We start from the raw sequence: 25871 nt of genomic DNA, 5'->3' as shown, positions 1-25871 counted from the left end.
GCTTAAAAAGCCATCCCATAATAGAACAAGGGAGAAGCAGTTACTGAGATAGAGAGAAAGCAAGAGAAAGTAGAAGACAGAGAGCAAGAGGGAGAGCCTGTGTACTCTTATAGACTTGAGGATTTCAAGTAAATCCTTATTGTTTTCTCACTGTTGTGTTGAGACTCGGTTTGAGCTCACACTTGTAATAATCTTCTCTTGAAGACATAATATAGAGGTTGACATTGAAAGCTAGAGTAGGAGATATAGCCAGGAAGTTTGGTGAACTCCTTGATTATTTGTTGTGTTGATGTGTGTGTTTATTATGTTTTATAACTGTTCATTATCTATATTATTCGCAATCTTTTCGATCTATCACACTAAATAATATAGGCATTCCTGCACATGAGTTTGTAATACCTTAATATTGATTTAAGAACTCATTTTCAGGTCAGGGAATGGGCCTTCTGAGTAGAGGATGAGTCTACAAACTTGTTCTGGTGGATAGTGTTGACAGGGTCAACACACAAGAGGATGTCTAGGAGAGAATTCTTGATGTGAAGATTTCTGAATGGGATTTCTCCATTCAAATGGAATTCCTACACAATAGAGTGTGGGAGAGAAAGAGAACATATAGTTAAATTTTGAAGTGGTTGTGGATCTACATGGAAGATTTGACTTTCTCTAAGGTTTTGTTTTCTTGTGTAGGATCGATTTCCAATGTTCTACTAAGGCCTATGCATGTGGGTGTACGAGAGAGATTGTAATGGAGTTGTGATACTCAGGTATTAGCTGGGCTGATAAACCTATAATGGCTTGCTCATTGATAAACACTTGAGCAACGACTTCCCTTAAAGTTGATAAACCACTGGTAATTTGTTGGGTTGACAAACTACTGGTAAAGCCAAGACACACAAGTACTAGCTGATATTCATAAAACACCAAGTGTAGCCTTAGGGATGATAACAATAGTGCTAGCACCCACTGATATACTTTCTAGAGAAGTGGACTCTTGCTCCTACAATAGCTAATCTACTTGATAAGCCTCCCACTATACATGCATAATCCTTCTCCAAGAACTAAGATGAAACTTTATTTGCTTTGGTTAAACCCATGTGGTTTTCGTTTTATTGATATTTGAGTCCTTGTGGTGTTATAGCTAAGAGCTATTGAGAAATTACCTAAGAAATGGACTTTACTTCTTACCCTTTGTTGATTGGTTGTTGGTGAGAGAACTCTTGAACAAATTTCCTCCCCAGACTTTCAATCTAGCTGAGGGTTGGTCAACTACAAGAAATATTGTAGTGTCATTGGTATATGGTTGGGTGGAGAGTTGAAGTCCCTTCCTTAGTTTTCGATCATTCAGAGATAATAATATAAATTTTTACTTGTATACTTGTTGCACTTGAATGTTGAATGCTATTATCACATAACATTGAGTGTGTATCAACATTGTTAATGAAGGAATATTTGTTCCTATGTGTATTTACAATGGTATGTATTGTAGGATTGTTCTCAAGAATACGAAGTGCTTGAAGTTCCTGTGTATGCTGATATACTCTCTGATTGTAGAGTTATTTTCACAACTACTGTTGACTCCTAAGAATTTAAACTAAACTATTATGGTGCTTCAAAGTCCATGTGTGTGTGTGTTTATATATATATATATATATATATATATATATATATATATATATATATATATATATATATATATATATATATATATATATATATATATATATATATATATTTATATAGATATATATCTATATATATATATATATATATATATATAGATATAGATATATATATATGTATAGATATATATATATGTATATATATATATATGTATATATATATATATATATATATATATATATATATATATATATATATATATATATATATATATATATATATATATACACTAGAGGAACTTTGTGCTCGAGCATGGTAGAGTATGGATATTCTAAGGGCCATATGTTGCTTATTCTAAGTTAACATGGATACTTGCCATGTAACTGCCTATTATTTCTTGGTTTTGTACTAATGCTTGAAATAATGCATTTATGCATGAGAATGCCAGGGGGCATGAGAAAATTTTCATGGCTTGCATGGACAAGTTTGGTGTTGCTGTAGTAAATCTATACGGTATAGTAGCCATGAATTTGGCTTCATTGAAATTCCTGAATAATAAGCATGTTTATCTTTTCATGAATGTCTGTATTTCATGTTTAGTGCTTTTAATTCATTGTATTGATGAATGAACACGAATTCATGTAATTATGCAAGTTTGGGCATGACCAGATTCTTATTGAATGCTTGGTCAATGCCCTAAAAAAGCTTGAGAAAACCTAGAAACTAATTATTGTTTTATAAGTCAGAAAAGGGCTTGTAATTAAGGTTGGACTAGGCTTGGTCCGGGAAGGTCTGGAGGACTGGGCATTTTGAATGAATGGAGAAGGCTACATCACAGTTGAGCTATACCGTAAAAGGGTCAAACTTCACTTTATGCAACTGGTGGGTGGACCTGGATGGTAGGGCCAGACCAGACCGAAGGTGTGGGAACTCAGGGTTTTTATAATCAATTGCATAGCAGAAAGGGCTCGATGGGAAACAGGCTAGAGGTCAAATGTGGGATAGTTTGAAGGTGTTCAACAACATGATTTGGTGTAGAGGTCCAAGACATTTAGTAGAATGCGTACAAGCTCTCTATTTTGGAGGTCTTAATCTAGGCCAAACCCATATTAGTGCATGGAAAGTAGTTATTCCAAGGGTCTAGAGTGTGGGACATGGTTCAATTGTTAATTCATTGTTCATGCTAGATTCCTGAAGATTAGTTGTAATGAGAATTTTTTGCATGACACACTATGGGCTAGACTAGGGGACCCACATGGATAAGGTGATGTGGCATTGGCCACATGGGTGTAGAAATGGATGCACTGGAACCTGAGAGTGATGTGAACTACTTGGGTGAGGAGGGGGTGTCATGTTAGAACCACTTGGGTGACATGTGGTAGGTTTTGTTAATGTGGAAAACATGGAACACTCATAAATTTTGATCTGAGTATAATATTTCAATGAAATTTATATCATCAGAAAGCTCTCAATGAGATGAACACGATGGTGTAGTCCAAAGTTAATTATGCTAACCTTGGGAAAGGAGGAATTATGCAACCCCATTTCCATAAGGAGACCATCGGGCTCGGGTTAGAACAAAATAGCACCTCCAATTTTCCCTAGAAGGAGCTAGGGGATGGGAGGGCACCATTACATCAAGAGAGTTGAACTTGTGACCTCACTATATTCTCGAGATAAATAAGAGGTTTGACATCTATCTCATGACTACTTAAGCTAATTTTCAAGTCTAAATTCAAATGAATTTTTATTTGTGAAGAAAAATATCTCATTTTTTAAATTATTGTTATAAAAAGGATTGGATTTAAGTATTTTGGGGAAATTACAAGAGTGGAAATTTTACATTGAGTGGATTTAAGGGGTTGAGAGAGTAGTGGGGTGAATTTGTATGCCTTCGAGATGCCTATAGATTTTGTTCCATTGTATTAATCCTATTTGTACAAGGAAATAATTTTTCTGTGATATATTTTGATATATGTTTTGGATGAGAGATGCTTGATTTGATTTAGATTGAGGGTTTCAAGTGTGAAGCATTCACCTCATGACATCCACCACTAGCAAGGTGCATAAATAGGTGCGAGGTGGTTTTACTTTTGTTAGTACATGATAATTGAATGGATCATTATCTAGTTTGTAACCCAATGAGGAGTTCATGCTCCAAGTTGAATATAAAATCATTGCACCTACAAGGATGGAATGCATTGGGATTAATTGTTCTATGCCCACTTTGCATAAGAGGATTGTTCCTTATCCTACATACTCAATGCATCGTAATTTACTATAGTTTGAATTTGTTTCATGTGGGCCATTATTTAACATTGGGTTGCATTCACTGCATTGTTAATTCTATTGGCCATAGGTTTGTGAGGCTTAAACCCTTCATTGATTAACATCTTAACCATGGTAGATGTGGAATTTTATGGTTGTAACCACCTTTCCATTACATAATAGCTTGGTTAATGAAGATATGGTATTTTGGTTTAGAGTGAGTGACATGTGATGGGCCTCCCAAATAGGTAAAATTGAAGGCCCATTTGACTATCCTTTAGCACATTTAACCGCTCTTTTTACATTTTATGACATCTTTTTGAGATATAATGTGTTCATTAGGAGCGTTTAGAGACAATTTCATATTATGTTCCTAATATTATTTATTTTATAGAATATTGAGTAAATTCTAAAGATCTGTAAAATGAGAGAATTTAGGGACTTTCTCCCTACCACAAGATGCCACATGATGGACCAATAAATGAATAAAATACCATGAAATCATTGACATATTCTGAATGATTTCCTTCATGCAAGAGTAATATGGGAATTTCCTTTCCTACAAAGTAGAATAGAAAATTGTTCAATCTTGGAGGTTAGGGTGACGGGCTAAGAGAATGGGCACTCGATCAGCCTATTGTGCAGTTTAGGAGGAGAGAGGTGCCCAAGTGATTGTGCAGTTCAAGGGATATGTATAACCTTTGAGCCTTGATATTGTGCAGTGCGTAATTCACACAGGATTGGGGAGAGAAACTACGTAGTTTCTTAACTCAGTAGGATTATTTGTGGGGTTTTGCACTGCTTAGGAAAACTACACAATTCTGGGAGGCAGAGGAGTCTGGGCCATTGTGTAGTTGCACATTTTAAGAGCTCAGGGATGAGATTGAAGCTATAGACTGTGCAATGTGCAGTTAAGGCTAGGTTGGGAGGATGAACTACACAATTCTCGGAGGCAAGGTCGGGATTGAGCACTGAAGTTGTGAAATTAATAGTTCTCATCTTGAGCATTGAAGTTACAGAATGCACAGTTTTGGGATTGAGAAATGATGTTGTGAAATGCGTAGTTATTGGCTTAGCACTAAAGTTGTGAAATGCGTAGTTCTGAAGGGCTAGATGAGGCTAGGTTGTCAGGAATTTCTCGAAATTTGGCTAAGTGTGAGATCGAAGAGACTGTTGTGAAAAGCGATATGACTTGACTGTGATCACACACTTGAAACACTTTGATGAAACAATAAAATATATCATCTAGAGCATGTTAACTACATATTTCCCTCAATATGACAACTTTTTGATGACTTTACGACAAGTGGGACACTAAAGGTACACTTGCGATGACCATGATGACACTTGTGTGAGAGTCCTTAAAACTTTGGGAATGAGTGTGATTGATGTTTAAAAGGCTAGAAAAACTCATTCACACAAAGTTAACCTCCTTGAAACCACCAGAACAATCATACATACATCACGCGACAATCAACATGAAAAAAGACACCAATTACTAAAGTGTGAATGACTCTTGCGATAAATGGACAGTTGTGAAAGTAACACGTGTCAGAGAAAATATAACATGAAAATAACACTAGTAAGAGTGAAATCAAGTGAAAATGACAAGAGAAAACATGAAAATGACACTTGCGAAAATAAAGGTGTGTGAAAATGACAGTTTGCAAAACTTACCGAAATGGAAGTACAAATGCAGTTAGAATGTGAGAAATTGTTGTTGTCAGTGTGCACTGACTATTGACATGGATTGGGCATCATACAAGAACAATCATTATGGAACGTGTTATGCTTGTCTAATCTTGCATAAAAGGATGCACTCATGGACTTGTTGCGGATTAAGCATGTTTGAGAAAGTGACTTCGACACTGCTAATCCAAGTAGGGAGCGTAAAATCATCCGCTGACCAAGAGGTGACTATGGAACGACTAGTTAGAAGATCCACAATAGGCTCAAAAATTCGAGTGTACACAAGCTTTTGGAGCGTTTTTTTAGCATAAACAACACTAATTTGGTGAGGTTGTGCATGCTAGACAAGCTATAATGAAGAGTGTAATATTAAGCCCCACACTTTATATGTTCCTAATGTGAATTTGAGCCCCTAATTTCTAGGTACCATTAATGAAATATACATCGATATAACCATTAATGGTTAATCCAACCCACTATGAATATTCAAATTTATTGTTGCTTTTCAATGAGATAGGCCAATGATGAAATATATATTGTTCACTTCAATTATTAGTGACTTATCATCTATCATAAAGCAATCATGGTCAAGTCTCTAGTAATTAATCAATACTTGTAGAAAGCAGCTTTGCACATGCTTAATAGGCATTAATAAAAACTTGAGAAGGCCAAAATTTTAGAGGGAATTCATGGTCCCTAAATCATCTAATACATCATTGTCCATTTCCTCATGTTCCAACTCTCTCCAATTGATATCCATTCTACATTCAATCAATAATTTTTGTTTAGATTCTTTGTTTAACAAAGAGGGTGTGCACATACACAATTTTCTTATAGATATTTGCATATTTACATAATTATTATTAAGATAAATATCATATAGGATCAGGCATATGCTGCATATGATAAGATGAGTCACATATGCATAAACCCCCTTTTGAAACCAATTTATCACCCTCAAATTTAGATTAAAAACTAAATGATAATGATCAAATGAAAGAGAAAATGATGAATATTTACAATCTCCATTTCGTGTGTGATTTTGTTAGCTAAATCTATTGATATCATTAGTCAAATATCAAGGGTTTTTAATTAGAATGCACTATGGCTCGGTAAGAAGTCAAATTGAATCGTAAAAAGGAAGTTTTTACACATTTTGTGACAAATCTTGACCCACTTGTATATAGTTGAGGATCCTCTTTTCAATTTTCAATTAATGGACTCTTCAGTAACATTTACTTTTAAGTGGTGTTTTAATTTTCTAGTTATAATACAAGAATTTGTTGCTTTTTAATATTTCTAACACTTTTTCCACATGATATGTAATGTGGCAGATAATGATCTCAATATATTACATATAGGGTAGAGACTCCCTCACTTTTCATTTTGCATTGATGTTGTTTACTTCTTTACCATTGGTTCAATCCCATTATTTTGTGATGCCAATATCACTCACCATTTTATGTGTCATAATTTGGTGATAGATCCTACCTTTAGATGGGATCCCTAGTTAGTACATTGCTATCCATTTTCTGTCTATGCTATTAAAAATTCCTAGGCTCAAGAGCCCTCTTAAGTATGTTGTGAGACTTAATGAAGTTGCATACTTCCGCTTAAATATTGTTTTTCCCATATCTCAATGGGATCCCAATGTTGAGTTGTATTATAGTATTGTATAGATTACACTCTTGAGCCTAATATCAACTGCAACTTGCTTTCTTATATCCAATATTTCATGCATTCTCTTTAATTAGTAGCCTTGCATCTATTGCCTTTGTGACTCAACACCATTTATTCTTGGAAGAAACATTCCTTGAGTCCATATCTTGCATGCCTATTTTGCATTCAACATAGGCATGTGTCCAAGAACTTGAAATTATTTTATTGTTTGTGGCACTGTTTTCCTCCATTATATCAAAGTTATTCATTTTTAGGCTTTTTATAATATGAAAAGAAAAAAAATTACATATGATAAAAAAATTATCAGTCCAAAGAGAGTGAATTCTCAGTTTTATATTCGAAATAATCTCAAGCATCATGTCAACCTTGATCAAAGCACCAGGTTATAGTTTTTTTTTCTCATCAAATTGGTTCCCTAGTTTGAACTTAAGAAGTTGAACCTTGTTTTTGGTTTTTTACTCTTCTGCTTGGTTAGCCTTCTAATCATATGGATATTCTATTGATGCCTCCTATGTCATAGGATTTAATCATGATTAATTCTTGAGAATATGCTACCAAAGTCATTGTTTTGTCGTGCCTATGTGTAAGGGAGTTAGCTCTATGTTGGCCATTCTATAGTTTCCTCTTGACTCATGATTATGTTAGCCTTCCTAGTTTTCAAGTCACTTTTAGTATCAAGAAGTATCTTTGTCATATACTTGTGTTAATATGACAAGTCTTCATTGACTCCTTATTGAGGGGTCTTCTCTCATCGACTACAATAAATTGTTTTTATATTGACATAGAGTAATACCTTGACACTATTTTCATGATTGATAGGTAACCTTGTGCTCAACAATGACATTAATCATGGTTATTGATTGAGTGGTTTCCCTTGTGTTTTCTAGCAACACCCTTATTCACACATTAGGACTGATGTAGTAGCTTGGATTCCATTTTTCATAATTGGTTGAATTCCTAATATCTGTAAATGTTTTTCATTATTGGTCATTGCTTAGAGGGTCTCTTGAGTGTACCATTTCATTTAATGCATGCAAGAGAGATACTTAGTTTTGATCCTCATAATTCTTCATATGATTCCTTCGAAATCATTGACCTTCTTGTTACACATTTTTAGCTAATGGGGGATGCCTCAATGTCTTCATTCCATCACATCTTTTCCCATAAAATTCAAGTCATTTGATCTAGGAATAAGGTATAGAGTGTAATTTAGTAGCTTGGGATATATAGTAATTAGTTGTAGATTCCCTCACTATTAACAATGGGAATACATTAGTGCCCCTTCTACAAGTGCTCAACCTCAACTTATTTATTTCAACTTGTTAGAATGTACTATGTACCTTAACTCCCATTATCATCAATGGTGGATTATTTCATGTTTGCTAATGAGTACATATGAATGAACAGTAAACAAATGATTTCTCTCCCGTGTTCAACTTTGAATCATCTATTCACATGGTGAATATTTGTACCTTTAGTGGTTGGTTTGAAGACCTTGGGTTTGTGATAGTGTCTTGATCAATTCGCAACATCATTAGTTTATACCAGTGACACCCTTGCTATTTATTTCAATAGCATCTTTTATTTCATTATCTAAGCTATTAGAAAGTACAACTTCACTCCTATTCACATGATTTTCGTACTTTAGGGAGGATCAATTTTTTCATTCCATTTGTCTAGATATCTTTCTACATTATATACAAAGAAATAACACTACTATGTAGTTATCATGATTATGATATTTTGAAATGGGTTCACTTTGTATTCTTTTTGTGGCCTTGTTTGTCCCTCTTTTATGCATATTTCATGAATCTATCTAGTGCACTTGATTTGGTGGCCATGTTTTACCGTATCTTAGCATGGGTATACCCACCTTAGGAAATGAGTTATCTTGACCTAGTTTATTTATGCAGGTGTTGTTTGGGTTTCTTCTTTGGAGAATACTTATTGGGCCCACTTGACAATGTTCTCTTGATCTTTTATAATATATTTTGGCCATGATATACCCCTCTAACATAATGCATTAGGGGGGATCTCTCATAGTATATTTTTCTATGATTATCATTAGATGCGTGTTTTTGCCTTAATTTAACATTCCTTTTCCTTTTTACAAATATTCTCCCTCAAGTGTGCTCTTTAAAAAAGAACTTGTGAGTTAATATACACACCTTTTAAACTTATCTAATGTGTACATACATCACCCTTATGAAAGAAAAATGCATATATACACTAGTCTCCTAAAGCATCTAGCATATGCCCTCATTTTGTACTAAAATAAATTAAATGTGGGCATAATTGTTCATTTGGGGTGGGGTTTACATGCTTTACACAGAGTTAACCCCTTGGAGCCCATCACCTAATCATATAAACCACTTTTTAAGAGTATTTAATGATGTCATGGGTGAAGGAGAGATATAGTGGCAGTATTCAAAAGTACCCTTATGTTGGTAATTTTACTCCTAACCCTTTCTTTTGCAATCCCATTGATCTTTTAAGATACTCCCTTAGATTTAAAACCCTTGCTTCCTTGTCTTCTCATTGTTCCATAGTCTTTAGAAAGAGGTTGCTTCTCCTTCTCTCTTTTTTCTAGAAGAAGAAGGCATTGTTGTTCAGAGCTTTAGTGGCCTAGAGCCAAGGGACCTAGAAAACAAGTTTGAGTATGACTTTCAAATAGAACCATATGTCCTCAAAGCCTTATATTGCTATCAATTTTTATAGTAAATAACTCATTCCCTTTTGTTCCAATTTAGTGCTTTCATAATTTTGTTTATAATCATGAACTATTTTATTGATTAATTTCATTTAACACATCCAAGTTTTTTTTATATATATATTGTTGTCCACATTTAGTTTACTTTGTGAATGTAAGTCCTTTAGGAAAAATTTAAAGGAAGGGGATTTGCTTAGTCAACCTTCAACAACATTTGATTTTCGGGGTAACTCATCTATCCTTAAATGGAAGTTAGTAAAGTTTTTTTTTTTTCGTTATTGATTGGAGTGAATAGATTTTGTCTATGCTCTGTTGTGGTTTTGACCCTAACCATAGGGAAAAGAGGAAGACGAAGAGAATTTAACTCTTGACGTGGCTTCTCTCATTAAAATGAGATATTAGAAAGGGAAAAAGGTTTTTTTAAGATATGTGAGCAAGTTGTTTATAGATAAGAATGGTTCCGGCCATGTATGCATGAGAAAGATTGAGGAGTCCATTTTTGATAACCAATCAATCGTAATTGCTAGAAAGATTGAATCTAAGAGAAGAGTAAAATTCGAGTAGATTGATTATACAAGAGAAGCTTAAAATTCAAGTAGATTGATATAACCAGCATAGATTTATTTTAAATATGGATGCAACATAAATCTAGAGGGATCTTATTTCTTCACATGTAAATTATTTTATGTGCTGATATTATTTAAATATTTTGTATAATTATTTAAACTTTTTTATTTTAATTTTTTCATAATTTTTATTTTGGTGGACATGAGCAAAATTTCAATTCAATTTTGATGATTAACCAACAACATTACACATTATACTGAACCGTAAAATGAAACTCTAAACTCAATCATTAATGAAACACAAATTTGATTTTTAAAATTTATATTTTCAAAAATTTAAATTCCACATTTTACTATTATAATAAAAAATTAATAATATTATGTTTCAACTAAACTTCACGTCAACGAGACTTCTAATTTCTCTTTGACTTTTAGATTTAGATGAATTACAATGATCAGCAAAATAAATCGACGTTACCATCACAAAAATTGTAACTCTGAAAACATAGTCGTCTTCGTCGCCGTTGTATTTCAGGCCCAGAATTCAGTGAGTGATTTGCAACCACCTACTTTGATGTTCGTTCCTATCACTATGCCCTTAAGATTTACATTTTCTTTTCTGAACCAATAATCTTGTGTCTTCCAGACACATAGTTAGGGAGTCCGTTTGCTTTTCCAGAGTCATGAAACTTTACATTGTAAGGAATTTAGTCCCTCTACAAATGTCACCCTTTGTTGAAGGAGCATTTCCAATTCCATATTATGCATCCATAGACATTTTTGCATCAGCAAGTGATGAAGCTTCAGTTTGTAAAAATTTCTTTTTTTCTTTCCAAATTTTGCTGCAGCAGCAAGTGATAAAACTTGATCTTGGAAATCAGCATGGATTGATTCGAACTCCATCCTCAGTTCTTCCTTTTCATGAAATATTTTGTCATGGGTTTCCTGCAAATTTCCAAATTTTATGCTCAGCTCCTTAAATTGTTTGTTAATTCTAAAGTTTATCTATTGTCAGAGTGCGGTCCCCGTCCAACATCAGGGGTGGGGTTATTGGCGTCATAGTCATGAACCAACGGACCATGGAGTTTTTTGAGGAGGAAAACAACATAATATCCTTCATTAATATAAAGAGGAGTTTCATACAACTGGGAAGGATGTAGGAGTTTTAGATAGCGAAATAGGTTTGAATATGGAGTGATGTAGCTACTTGCAAAGACCATAGCGCTGATGGACCGATGAATAAGAGTAGTATGCCAATATCAACGGTGCACAAACACATCGGCTCACGAAGTAACGAGAGAGTTAATCACCTCAAAGCCACCCATGACCCATATCATTCTGATAAAAAGGAAGGGGCTCTAACTTCGAGGACAAAGATCAGCGTTGCATGAGCACTTTACTCTGTAATAAGAAAAAAACTCTAAAATTTGGTATTTTTTTAATAGGGTGATCGCTATAATTAAAGCGATGGAGAAATTCACACTTATATTTCAAACGTCATTAAAAAAATTAGTAGCCATTTCCATAAATAATTATTATTTATATTAAATGAAAAACACAATGTTAATATTCTCAATGTAAATTAAAATATTTTTGGAATACATTAAACAATGCATGGTTTTTAAATATATAAAAACACAATTAATAAAAAAAAAGCCAATAATGGTAAAATATAACGAACGATGTTTTTATGATGATGATGATGGTGGTTAACGTCCGCTGAGACCAAATAATGATTTATCGGACCTAAATAAACAAATTATTTATTTTGATTTAAGATTTTATTCCTATGCTCAAAAAGCTTGGAGAGAAGCCTCCCGAGCTCACTATAATTTTGACATTGTAAAAGGCTAGGAAGGTCAGTATTGTAACAAAGATTGTGAAATTGAGATCTAATGTGGTTGTACGCAGGGCACTCTAAGAGGAAGTGGTTTTCATCCTCGATGCTCCTATTCTCACAAATATGGCAGATCCTTTCCATCCATGGCGTTTTAGGAACTGCCCAACGACCTGTTTCACTATGGAGCTCATGAGAATTCGTTCTAATCTTTGCTATATTAATTTTCTTCTTTGAGCTAGTTAAAATAGAGAGATACTTTTGATCTTCAAGGGTGGAGTTGATGACCTTCTTATAATAACTTAATTTTCTTTTGGACGCTAAATCTTTCTCACACCACAATTTTTCTTTGAACTTAGAAGTAACAATATCTTTAATGTTACTTATGTTTTGCAATGCATCATTCTTGTTGATCTCCCAATAGTTTAACCAGGCCCTTGTGTCTTTATGCCATCCTCGATTGAGCCTTAGGTGGTTTTGGCTGGAATTTAAAGCTAGCTTAGGAAGTCTATGATCATCTATGTTGTTGAGCTTGTGCTTGTACAACAGAAACCTAAGCATAGCTAGGCTCTCAATAGGGGAAAGACCTGCTTCTATAAGGAGAATAGGATAGGGTGTATTACTTTTAATTTTCAGGTTATAAGTTATAAAATGCTTCTGGATTTGCTCAATCTTTCTCCATGATTCTCTGGAGATGCTGCAACCCCAAACCTCACAGCGATATAAGATAACAGGAGTGACTAAAGTTTCAAAGAGGAACTTCTTTTTATCCCACATTACGAGGTTTGCTGTTTTACAATTATTTTCAAGACCAAAATAAGCTTTCCACCCCCCATTAATCCTTTTCTCAATGCTATGGTTCCAGTTAAGCTTGTGATGGATATCAATTCCTAGGTACTTGTAAGAATACACTTCCTCCAAGTTATTATTGTCATACATAAAATTAGCATAAGTGTCCTTCTTGGATTTGATAATCATAACTTTTGTTTTGTCAGTGTTAACAGTCATACCCATGGTAGAGCAGAAATCCTTAAGAAGCTTGAGTTGCTTATCAAGATCAGAAGGGCACCTTGCCAAAAGAACAATATCGTCAGCATAGAGAAGAAGGATAACAACTATCCCAGCTAAGATCGTGCCATCACATCCTGCTTCCTCTAAATAGCCTTCGAGCTTATCGATGTAAATGCCAAATAGGGTAGGGGAGAGGGGACAACCTTGCACCCCTCATTGCTCTTTAGCTTGGCAATTACATTCTCGTATAACCTTATAGCAGCAGCTCTCAACTCAAGAGGAACCTTTAGCTCTTCTAACCTATTCCAAAGGTTGTATCTAGGAACCGTATCGAAAGCCTTTCTAAAGTCCACAAAGCAACAAAATAAATTGGATTTATCATTACGACATTCCTCCGCAATGATCCTAAGTGTAACAAGGTGGTCTGTTGTTGAGTGATGCCTTCTGAAACCTGCTTGGCCTTTAGCCCGCTTACCTTCACTCTCAAGCCATATGCTTAACTTCTTTTCCAGAATACTACCATACAACTTGGCTAAGAGAGGGCTGATCATAATTGTCCGATAATTAGAGGGGTTATTTGTATCCCCACTTTTAAAAATAGGGATAATGAGGCTCTCAGTCCAAGGTTTAGGGAACCCTTGCTTGACTGCTTGATTGAAAAGCTTGTGGATGTGGGGGATGAGGACAGGACCTCCAATTTTTAAGATTTCCACCTGGTAACCTTCAATGTCCTTAGCTTTCCCATTAGCGAGGCGATTAACCCCAAACTTAATGTCTTCTAAAGAGAAAACTTCTTTCGTTGTGAGTAGGGTTTCCAAATTATCCATGACATTTGGAGATTCATAAAGCTTATTAAGATAAGAATTCCAATCGTGAAGAGCAATTTTATTATTATCCTTAGTCTTCCTAGTCAGAATCTGCCTCCAAAATTTCTTAGGAGCTACCTTAGAGAGGTGTAAGAGGTTCTCGTGTCTTTGACAAATGTACTGCCTCTTTTTCCTTTTAGTTAGGGCTTTGTATATTTTTATCTTGTCCATTTTAAGAGAATCATCAACAGCTTCCCTAATTGCTCTCCTCACACTTTTACAATCTTTGTCATACCATGGATTGGTTTTGCTATTTCTTTTATTATTTGAGACTTCAATTGAGAACTTGTTAATAGAATATGAGAGGGTTGTAGTAAAATTATGATAGAGGACTTCTATGTTGTCTATACTAGATAAAGGAAGCAAATTAGTTTTTAATTCATTTAGAAAGAGATCCTTTTTATTTCTATCAAATATTAAGTTCTTTTGGCTGTAAGTATTATTTCCTATGAGAATTCTATGCATGACAAAATTGAGAGTTATAAGTAAAGGCCTATGATCAGAGTCAGGTTTGTGGTCGTTTAAGATGTCAAAATTTACCATTTCGTTGTATAATGGGAGATCGGAAATAACGTAGTCTACCATGCTGCTACCAAGTCCATGGATGCATGTCATCTTGCTAGAATTGGGCCACTTCTTTAGACTGTTCCAAATTATGAGATCCTGAGCACTACAGAGCTTGACTAGTTCTGACCCAAACAAATTTTCCCCGAGGTCTTCAGAGCTCCTTTTGTACCTACTAGCCAGGGTAGGGTCTTCGTCTAACCAAAGAGGATTAGGGTTGGAATGATTTCTTAGAATAATAGCTTGGTTGTTTGAAGTTCGAGCATTAAAGTCACCTATTAAAAGGATATTACCGTCATTCCTTAGGCTAGAAATATCATTCTCTAAACCATTGTAAGGGTTAGTTTTATCTAGATTCTTCTTTTTATAGAAGTTAGAATTGATGGGGGGGAAATAACATATTGCTATGTAGGACTTTTTATTATTAATGTCTCTGATCTCTATCCAACTATATTGGTTGTAAGGGTCGTTTTTATAAATCCTAACATGGGGGGAGATGTTCTTCTTAATGTAACAAGCTATTCCCCCAATGCCTCTACGGGAGGATCGCTTGTTCCACGTAGACCATAGCGTAAAGCCATCTATGTTAGGGACCTTAGATTCTTCGTGCTCCCAAGTTTCAACAAGCAAAAAAATATCAACATCATTTGAGATCCAACTTAGCTTGGGGCCTTTGTTCCATGGGAAGCCCCGACAGTTCCAAGAAAGGATCCGAAGCATGTTTAATTGCTATTGATTACTATCTTTTTGGTTTCTATCTCGAATAAAGGCTTTTCTATTTCTGATTATTGCCCATTTTCCTTCCTTTCTAGCTTCTTTTACCTTTTGAACCTCCTTTCTTAATTCTACTTGATCTTCTGGAATGAGATCTTCATTTATGAATATTCCCGTTCCTTTTAGACTTGAGGTTTTACTAAGTATGTTGTGCTTATGATCAGTAGAGCTCACCTTTATGCGGATTAGTCTTCCTTTATTCTCGGTTAACTTCCCCAACCTTGTTGCTTCTGTGAGACACACTGTTTCAATTTGTAATCTATTATGTAATTCTGTTTGGACTAAGGCTAAAGTATCCTCATCTTCTTCCTCTTTTAAACCGAAGATTATAAGGTTCAAGGCCCTTTTGTTACGTTCGTGGTCTAATTCTATTAATTTTTTCATTTCATCTTTAATTGGTTTAATATCTAACTTATCTACCACATTATTTAGGGTGAGGCGGCTATTAACTTTTTCTTCTAATTCTTTAATCATGTCTTTCATTTTAAGACCCTCTAAAGTATCAGCGTCTCCTTGCTGGAATGGTTGGTTAGTATCTTGGTTTTGTTTTTCTATAACCTGCAATCTAGTCTCCATTGCCTCCATTTTATTCTCCAGTAGTTCTATTTTATTTTCTATTTGTTTTTGGATCGTGTCTTCAAGAGATGCAAATTTATTTTCCAGCATGGCTTCTAACTCTTTTTGTAACTTGGCTTCTCTTTCTTCTCTACGTTTCTCTAAAGACTCTATATACTCATAAAGGCCTTGTAGAGTAACTGTGCTAGGTCTGCCCTTGGTAATCTTTGGTAACTGTGGTGAAATATTCATACTTAAAATTATATGAGCAAATATGTATTAGAAAAAGAAAAAGATAAGGAATGTGTGCACCTGATATCAGCGAACCTGACTGCAGATCGCCCGTGCGAGCCAAGATCACCAAGCTTTGGATTTATATATGCGAGCTTCAAAACCAAGATCACCGAATGCGTTTATATATGCGAGCCCCAGAACCAAGATCACCGAATGCTAGGATTATATATGCGAGCCAAGATCACCGAATGCGAGGGTTTATATATATTTCAAAAACCAGAGCCTTAGAACCGGAGCGAGGATATAGATCACCGAGCTTTGGATTTATATATGCCAAAATCACCGGATGCGAGGATTTATATGTATTTCAAAAACCGGAGCGAGGATATAGATCACCGAGCGTTTATATAGAGCATCGAGCGTGTATATAGATCACTGTGTGTATAGATCACCGTGCGTTTATATATGCGAGGATTTATAAACGCAGCCTCAGGACCAGAGCGTGTATATAGATCCAGAGCGTATAAAACGCAACCTCAGAACCGGAGCCTCAGAACCAGAGCGTGTATATAGATCACCGTGTGTATATGCGAGCCTCAGAAACCAGAGCGAGGATATAGATCATCGGTTTATATGCGAGCACCGTGTGTATATGCGAGCCTCAGAAACCGGTTTATATAGATCACCGTGTGAAGAAAATTTATATGCAAGGATCACCAAAAAATTTATATATACTAGCCTCAGAAACCGGTTTATATGCGAGCACCGTGTGTATATGCGAGCCTCAGAAACTGGTTTATATAGATCACCATGTGAAGAGAATTTATATGCGAGGATCACCAAAAAATTTATATATGCGCGCCTCAGAAACCCTGTACAAACCAGTTTATATAGATCACCGTGTGAAGAGAATTTATATGCGAGGATCACCAAAAAATTTCACCGTGTGAAGAGAATTTATATGCGAGCACCGTGTGTATATTAAAATCATATGCGAGCCTCAGAAACCCTGTACAAACCGGTTTATATAGATCACCGTGTGAAGAGAATTTATATGCGAGGATCACCAAAAAATTTCACCGCGTGAAGAGAATTTATATGCGAGCACCGTGTGTATATTAAAATCGTATGCGAGCCCCAGAAACCCAGTTTATATAGATCACTGTGTGAAGAGAATTTATATGCGAGGATCACCAAAAAATTTCACAGCGTGAAGAGAATTTATATGCGAGCACCTTGTGTATATTAAAATCATATGCGAGCCTCAGAAACCCGGTTTATATAGATCACCGTGTGAAGAGAATTTATATGCGAGGATCACCAAAAAATTTCACCGCCTGAAGAGAATTTATATGCGAGCACCGTGTGTATATTAAAATCATATGCGAGTGTCAGAAACCCTGTACAGACCAATTTATATAGATCACCGTGTGAAGATAATTTATATGCGAGGATAACCAAAAAATTTCACCGCGTGAAGAGAATTTATATGCGAGCACCGTGTGTATATTAAAATCATATGCGAGCCTCAGAAACCCAGTTTATATAGATCACCGTGTGAAGAGAATTTATATGCGAGGATCACCAAAAAATTTCACCGCGTGAAGAGAATTTACATGCGAGCACCGTGTGTATATTAAAATCATATGCGAGCCTCAGAAACCCTGTACAAACCAGTTTATATAGATCACTGTGTGAAGAGAATTTATATGCGAGGATCACCAAAAATTTTTTTATATATGCGCGTCTCAGAAACCCTGTACAAACCGGTTTATATAGATCACCGTGTGAAGAGAATTTATATGCGAGGATCACCAAAAAATTTCACCGCGTGAAGATAATTTATATGCGAGCACCGTGTGTATATTAAAATCATATGCGAGCCTCAGAAACCCAGTTTATATAGATCACCGTGTGAAGAGAATTTATATGCGAGGATCACCAAAAAATTTCACCGCGTGAAGAGAATTTATATGCGAGCACCGTGTGTATATTAAAATCATATGCGAGCCTCAGAAACCCAGTTTATATAGATCACCGTGTGAAGAGAATTTATATGCGAGGATCACCAAAAAATTTCATCGCGTGAAGAGAATTTATATGCGAGCACCGTATGTATATTAAAATCATATGCGAGCCTCAGAAACCCTGTACAAACCAGTTTATATAGATCACCGTGTGAAGAGAATTTATATGCGAGGATCACCAAAAAAATTTATATATGCGCGTATAATATTATTGGTATTAAAATTATTTATCTCGAAATTAAACGGTTTTGGTTAGTCAATGTATTGTGGGCTTAAACATTAAATTTTGTTGGTGTATATATACCTAGTTAGTTTTATTTAGCTTTAATTCAACTCTAGTTATTACATGTGACGTATTTTAGTTAGTTAACTCTAGTGCTTATATGTGGTATGCACTTGGATTTAGTTAGTTAACTCTAGTGATTACATATGGTGTGCACTTGGCTTTAGTTAGTTAACTCTACTGTTTGCATGTGGTGCATGTACACATTAACAGAACATAAAACACACTTAACTTCAGTTAGCGTTAATTATACATAGTTATTGCATGTACAACTAAGTTTAACTTAGTTGCTTTATGTATTTATTCTCAAACCAATATTGTGTAATCAAATTCATTCTGGATTCCAATTTTCTTTTTCAATTTCTTACAAGTTTGTGCAATTATTCTTCAGCTAGATCCGTATTTTTTCTCTAATAATTTTACATGGTATCAAAAGCTAGAGGGGCTTGGGGAAGGTGCATGAACAATATTTTGCAGGCTTGAAGATCAAAGAATTGGAAATTGTTTGAAGATTTGATTGCAGATCAAAATATTGGGGAACTATCACAATTATTGCTACACCTACAAGGTGAAATAATGAAGTTCTCATTTTCAGCTATTCTTACTTGGTATAACTACTTCCAATGGAAGCCAGATATTTTGCTTTACCTCAGAGGCAAAGGCTTGTATCAGATAGTTATGAATACGGAAGGTGAACCAGATTCTGCCATTGAAAAATCCAAATAGTTAAGAGGATGGAGTCAACAATATTCAACCATGGTCTAACCATAGTCAATAATAGTGAATCATGGTCTCCATGGTCAACCATGTTTACTATGGTCATTCATGGACACCCATGGTTAATATGGTCAACAATAGTCTATATTGTCAACCTTTTTCATCTTCATTTAAACATTTGACAACAATGATGGTCAACCATAATTGACCACAATTAACAATGCTCAAACAAGATTATTTATGTTCAACATGGTCAAACATAGTCAAATATGACAGAAGTTCAACCATAGTGAACCATGTTCAACAATAGTCAACCATGGTTACCATGGTCATCTATGGTCAACCATATTTAACCATAGTTGACCATAGTCAACCCTTGTCATGAAAGGTCAACCATAGTCACAAAATGGTCAATCCTCATTTACCTTTACCTAACAATGTCCAATCCTCATAAACGTTTTCAACCATGGCCAATCATTCGCAACCAAAGTTGACCCTCATTCACCGTGATCAACCATATCAACCACAATCAACCATGGTTAATGATAGTGAACCATAATCAACAGTCAACAACTTTAATCAATACTTATTAACCATAGTCAACTATCTTAACCCGTGTCAACCATAATCAATCCTAACTTGGCCATACTCAACCATAATTACCATCAACCATATAGAAAAGGTAATGAGGAAGGGAGCATGTTACAACATTCTATTAATTAAAATTGAAAAGCGCAGACAATGTGGACAAACCTAGATTTCCACATAACAATATTGAGTCCCAGAGATAAGTTGTAAAGCCATTACCACGGTTTATGCTCGAGTAACAAAAGACGTATCACTCAAATCGAAACCAATTTTCGTGATTCGAAAACATATAAGGTGTGGGGCTAGTTAAAAGTTAATATACATAAAACAAAAATAATAATAACACATTTCATAGACACATGAGCAAGAGCTTGCCAATAATTAAGAGCTTGCCAATAATTAAGAATTGCATAAAGTTCAATTTTGCTGGGGATAAACTTCATTGAATTCATATGCATTCTTCTATGGCATTCAAAGTTGCATCGACTAAAGTGTTTTGAATCTTTGATTTTAGTTGTAGTATATAGCAGTAATTAATAACAACCTCATGGCTTACAACGGTATGATAGCCAGCTGCCATGGCCTGTATTTTATGAATAGTGCTTCCCAAGAACGTAATCGGAGGAGAGTTTCTATTTTTGATGTGGAGGAATGGTTTGGATAGTTAAAAGTGGCTGGAATCTCAGTAAAAAAATTTTAAAAAATCAATTTCGTAGATGGACTGTTTGAATCATATTTTTGATGGTAGAAATAGATTCAACACCATCAAAAACCTTTAAAACACTTAAAAAATATAAATTTTAACCGTTTTTACTTGAATTTACAAAATTTTTCAAAATATAATGGAAATTTCCATTAATTTTTAGACTAAGGCAAAGATTTTCATGGATGGCCTCATTGTATAGTTAGGGGTTGGTGGTCACCAACGGACTCCCAAAATGGAAGGTTATCGCTGTTCAAACACTTAAACTAAAGGCCCGTGCCGTGCGCTATGCGATTAATAGCCCAATCACCTCGCAGTTATTTTCAGTATTGCTAATCGATATGCTAAAGGGCAGTTGCCACTTTCTGGGATGTAGCTCCCTGTTATCCTGCTGGGCTAGAAGGTGATCTCTCTATGGGGCATCAAAGGTTGTAGCTAGGCTTAGAACGAAAATATTCAGAGATATATACCTTGCAGCTATATCCGAGCCCCTAAATCCCCCCCTACGGATTTGATCGATAAGGGAGATGTATTAGCTCAACAAGGACAGAGAAAGATGTATGACAGAGAAAGATGTATGTATAGGCATCCATCTTTTGCAAATCACTACTTTTCGATAAGGGAGATGTATCAGCTCAACAAGGATAGAGAGATGTATGTGTAGGCATCCATCTTTTGCAAATCACTACTTTTCGATAAGGGAGGTGTATCAGCTCAACAAGGATAGAGAAAGACGTATGTATAGGCATCCATATTTTGCAAAGCACTACTTTTGTTTCCACTGCCATTCACGATACGTTACTAGTTCAAATGAAGAGCAAGAGCATGCTAACAAATATGATGCTTTCTAGACTTTTAGAGATACACAGGACACAACCACCTTCTCCAGAACTGTTGGCAATTAGGCCATCATAGTGTCAATAGTTATGCATGATGAGCCCACAATTTAGTGTTTACTGAGCGAACTTACCTTTTATGAGTTTATTGCCTTCACCATTCAATGGTCAGCTAAGGATTCCTTCTTCGTTTAGCCTTCTCCCTTCTTATTATTAAACTGCTGCTAGACACTATGATTTAAAACGATATCGAGTGCAGTTTTGACCTTTCCAGATTCAATCGCTTTTGTCGGTAGGAGTTCATCTCCGAATCAGTTCGGTAGATATAGGTAGGAAATCAAATTCAATTTTTACTGATTCAGTGCTGTGGCCCGCTCATAGCCTTTTGATCCCTTCTCGTACAGTTATACCTCCCTCAACCGGGGAGAGGAGGGGTGAATTATTCGACGTTAGAATTTTGTAAGGAAGAACAGGTTGTTGCGTTGAGTTGGTGATCATGCAAGGTGAACGGTTGGTGGTGCTGTGAGAAGCAAGGGGACAGTGAGTGGCATGGGTTTCTGCACCATTACTGTGAAAGCCATTATTTAATTATTTAATGTGTGTGGTCTAAGGAGATGTTTTTACTGGGAAAATAATAGAAATTTTTACATGATTTAATTTTGATAAAATATGACAAAAATTTGGAAATATAAGTTACAGTTGTCACTTTAAATTTTAGATACTTGATATACAAATTTTAGATACTTGATATACAAAATCCATCCTGGATTTTAATTAGTTGATGATACAAAATCCATTTCCAATTATACAAACATAGAAGAACAAGTCTCCCTCCCGAATTTCTGTGGTAAAATTATTCTCATCTAATATAGTAACTTTAATTTTATATTGGTTGAACTAACTTTTTATTTTTATTGTTTCTCATTTTTTTTACACTCTTATTTTTGAACTATAGAAATTGAAAAAAGATTACATCCATCACCATAAAGTATTGATAGCAAAAGTCAAAGACAATAATAGAGATTTCTTCATAACATCAAGAAAACTAGATTCCTCACAACAGCCATAAGCAATATACAATATTCCAAAAAACCGAGACAAGAGAGAACAACATAATTTAAATCAAATGCCTTACAATTGAGAGCCAAAGACCACAATGAAACAAAAAAGGCAAGATAATTTAAACCAAATACCCTGCCTCCAAAAACCAGAGGAAACAACAAAGAAATGATTGATACGCTTCAGATATAAGATGCAAGTAATTTGCCTAAATTTGTTGAGATTAATGTAGAAATTGTTCAAACCGAATCTTAGATTAGGATTTTGTTCCTGGTTTATAATATTCAGTTCAATTTCCCTAAATATGTGATTGTTATATATATTCTCTATATAATATATGAGAGACAGAGCATGTATTGTAGAGGCAATCTTACAGGGGTGTTTCACACCTGTAAGCTACACGGTATCAGAGCTAGAGGTATGAGGAACCCTGTACTTAAGTGGAGAGAGGATAGTGCGATTGAACCGAAATTAGCACAGATTTTGGCGATAAAATCGCGCCGATTTCACTTCTACACTTATGCGATCGATCTGTACAGTGGTTAAATTTGACGCCCATATGCCCGTTTTTTGAGTTTTTACACGTTAAATACGATTGGTTTCCAAATCTGCACGTAATCGCTCACTGGCCAATTATATTTGAAAAATTCATATTGACGGGTATATCGAAAATTAACAAGTTTTAACTTTTATATATATTATTTTATATACCGAGTATATCGAAAATTAACAGGTTTTAACTTTTATATATATATTATTTTATATATACACAGGGTATGTCGAAAATTAACAAGTTTTAACTTTTATATATATATTATTTTATATATACACCGCATACTGCAGTGATGGCACTCCGGAGTCCGCACTCATTCGAATTTCAAATTTGATTTCCCGCTTTGTTTTGAAATATCTTGTTGCGCCTTGTTATCGGACGGCATGCTCTCTTTCATCCAAAGTTTCAGGTTTGTGTTGGTGTTGGCCTGTGTCTGCAGCGCCATCATAGTAGAAGAGGAGGATTTATTACTATTTCTATGGAGACTACAACGGAAAGAACCTGGATGATTCGTCAGTGAACACATGCATGACCTTTTAGGCGGACCACAAGAAATGGACTTCACAGAGGCATCGATCTTCCGGCCGCGCGGCACGTGTATGTCTGTTTTTCGCTTTGAATTTTACCCGTCTCTGCATAGAGGTTGAGAAAGCTAACATATTTGAGCTGGGAAAAAATGGGGAACGAGAAATTCGTGAGAGCTCTGAAGGCCATGAAGCCTCTAGGCCTTACGAGTAATGATGTATCTCCAGTCCTGAAGCGTTTGCTGAAGGTATACTTGCATTTTCAGCTGTATAATTCCATGTATGATAGTTATTGCATTTTGATTTTTTTTTTGATTTTGGGCGTTCTGGTACAGGTATATGACAATGAGTGGCCTCTCATAGAGGCCGAAAGCTACAGAGTTTTGGCAGATGTTGTGTTCGAATCGCGGGAAGAACAGTTCAAGTCGCGGGAAGAAGAGCTGGAGGTAGAAGTATGTGCTGTCTTTATGTATATATAGATAGTTTCTTTACTTGCATGTAAGTAATTGGGCTTTTTGTTTCAGCACAAGAGAAAAGAAGGAAAGAGGCGGGGTAAACGGACAGTTGAAGAATTTGATGATGATTACGGTGATACTGAGAGTGAGCATGAATGTGAATATGAATTTGTGCCTCCCTTGACTCGAGCTCGCAGTGCTTTGGTTAATAAACCCAAAAATGAGGAAATCGTAGACGTAGAGGAGGGTTTCCATGGTGGAAATGGTGTGTCCATTGAGGAGGAAGCAGCAGAGGCTCCCTCTTCCCCTCCCCGTAGAAGTTCCAGGCACAGAATTGGCTCTTTCGCTTCCTCTGTGTCTGCCTCTGCCTCTGCCAGCGGCCAACGAGTTAGTTCACGGCTTCAAAACGAAAATGAGATTGAAGGGAGAGGGAAGCGAATTGCCTGCGAAAACGAGATTGAGATTGAAGGGAGAGGGAAGAGAATTACCTGCGAAAATGAGATTGAAGGGAGAGGGAAGAGAGTTGCCTGCGAGCCACCACCTTTCGTCCTGCCTCCGGCCACCAGTGTTTTGAAAAAGCCGAAAATTGAGGTCACTGAAGATTTGGAAAAATATAATTATGGTGGTTGTTTCGGTACTCCCATTGTTGAAGAGATCGATGAGAGTAGTAAGGGGCTTGATGATTGCCAGACAAGCGGTGAGCTGAAAAAGCCCGAAATTGAGCGGGATGGATGCACATTTCCCTTTCCGGTGATGAATGTGGTTCCAATTACTGCTGTCAACGTCTGCCCAGAACCTAGTTCGGACCAAAATGGTACTGTAAATTACCTTGTTTCTGTTAACGTGCATTACTATTTTCTTGAATTGAATTTTGGCTAGTAGTGTATGCATAAATATAATTATGAATATATATTTTTTCATTTCATAATATTATTTTTTGTTGTTTCTATATATATTTCCCATCTATTTTATCAGTATTTCTATTTTAAACAAAAAAACTCAGAACATTTGAACAATTTGGAAAATTTGCAGAATAATTTGATCCCAATTGTACAACAAAAAATGAAAAATTTGAACAATTATGAGTACAATTTGAAATTAGATGAAACTTGTACAAATAAATTTTAAAAGTCATATGATGGGCAGTTTAAAAATAAAAACGTCATAAAAAAATTCCTTGACGGATAGGGTCACCCGTCAAATTTAACCCCTGGATCTGTGCGAGTGCTTGGAGGAAAATCGCGCTGACTTTGCGTGAGGGGAAAAGGCTGCGTTTTCCTGTCTTGGCATGCTACGTGTGTTTTTGTGTGGTGTGCTGCTGTCTGAGAAGCGCCAGAGTAGATCTCTGCGTGAAATTGAAGCTGCGTGGAGGAGGCACGTTGGATGCCTGGAGGTGTGCATCGATAACAGGCAGCATGTTGGATTTGAATCCGTGGTCGAGGCCAGCACTGCGTGGAACAAACACCTCGCGTGGAGGGAGCCGCAGCTAATAGGAAAAAAAGAAAGAGAGTCGTGGCTTCGTGGCACCATTTCAATGTGTGCCTGCTCGACGGGGGAATTGCCTTCGAAAAGGCTAACGGCGCGAAGCTTTGGTTTTACACCTCTGAGCCTCCATGCTATTTTAAGTCACGGTGATATTAATTGCAAGTCACACTGGTACTCCTTTTTTATGTTTGATTAATTATGAGGTGGAAATACATTGCGTATGGTGGAAATTTTTTTAAGTTTTTTTAATTAATGAGGGCCTCTTTA

The 25871-nt window shown here is 35.8% G+C and overlaps 1 protein-coding gene across 1 annotated transcript; it reads left to right on the top strand.

Annotated features, from left to right (window-relative positions):
* Positions 1-23707: 23707 nt before the first annotated feature.
* LOC149259141 (uncharacterized) lies at positions 23708-24998 on the top strand. The gene is made up of 3 exons (XM_089453397.1): positions 23708-23912; positions 24000-24110; positions 24189-24998. The coding sequence occupies exons 1-3, from the start codon at positions 23817-23819 to the stop codon at positions 24996-24998; spliced, it is 1017 nt and encodes a 338-aa protein (XP_089309523.1). The 5' UTR covers positions 23708-23816.
* The last annotated feature ends 873 nt before the right edge of the window (positions 24999-25871 follow it).

The sequence above is a fragment of the Pinus tabuliformis genome, chromosome 6, assembly GCF_031772625.1.
Source record: "Pinus tabuliformis cultivar Carrire ecotype Pingquan chromosome 6, CPIR1, whole genome shotgun sequence".
In the NCBI taxonomy this organism is placed as follows: Eukaryota; Viridiplantae; Streptophyta; class Pinopsida; order Pinales; family Pinaceae; genus Pinus; species Pinus tabuliformis.
This window is presented reverse-complemented; position numbering and strand designations above follow the sequence as displayed.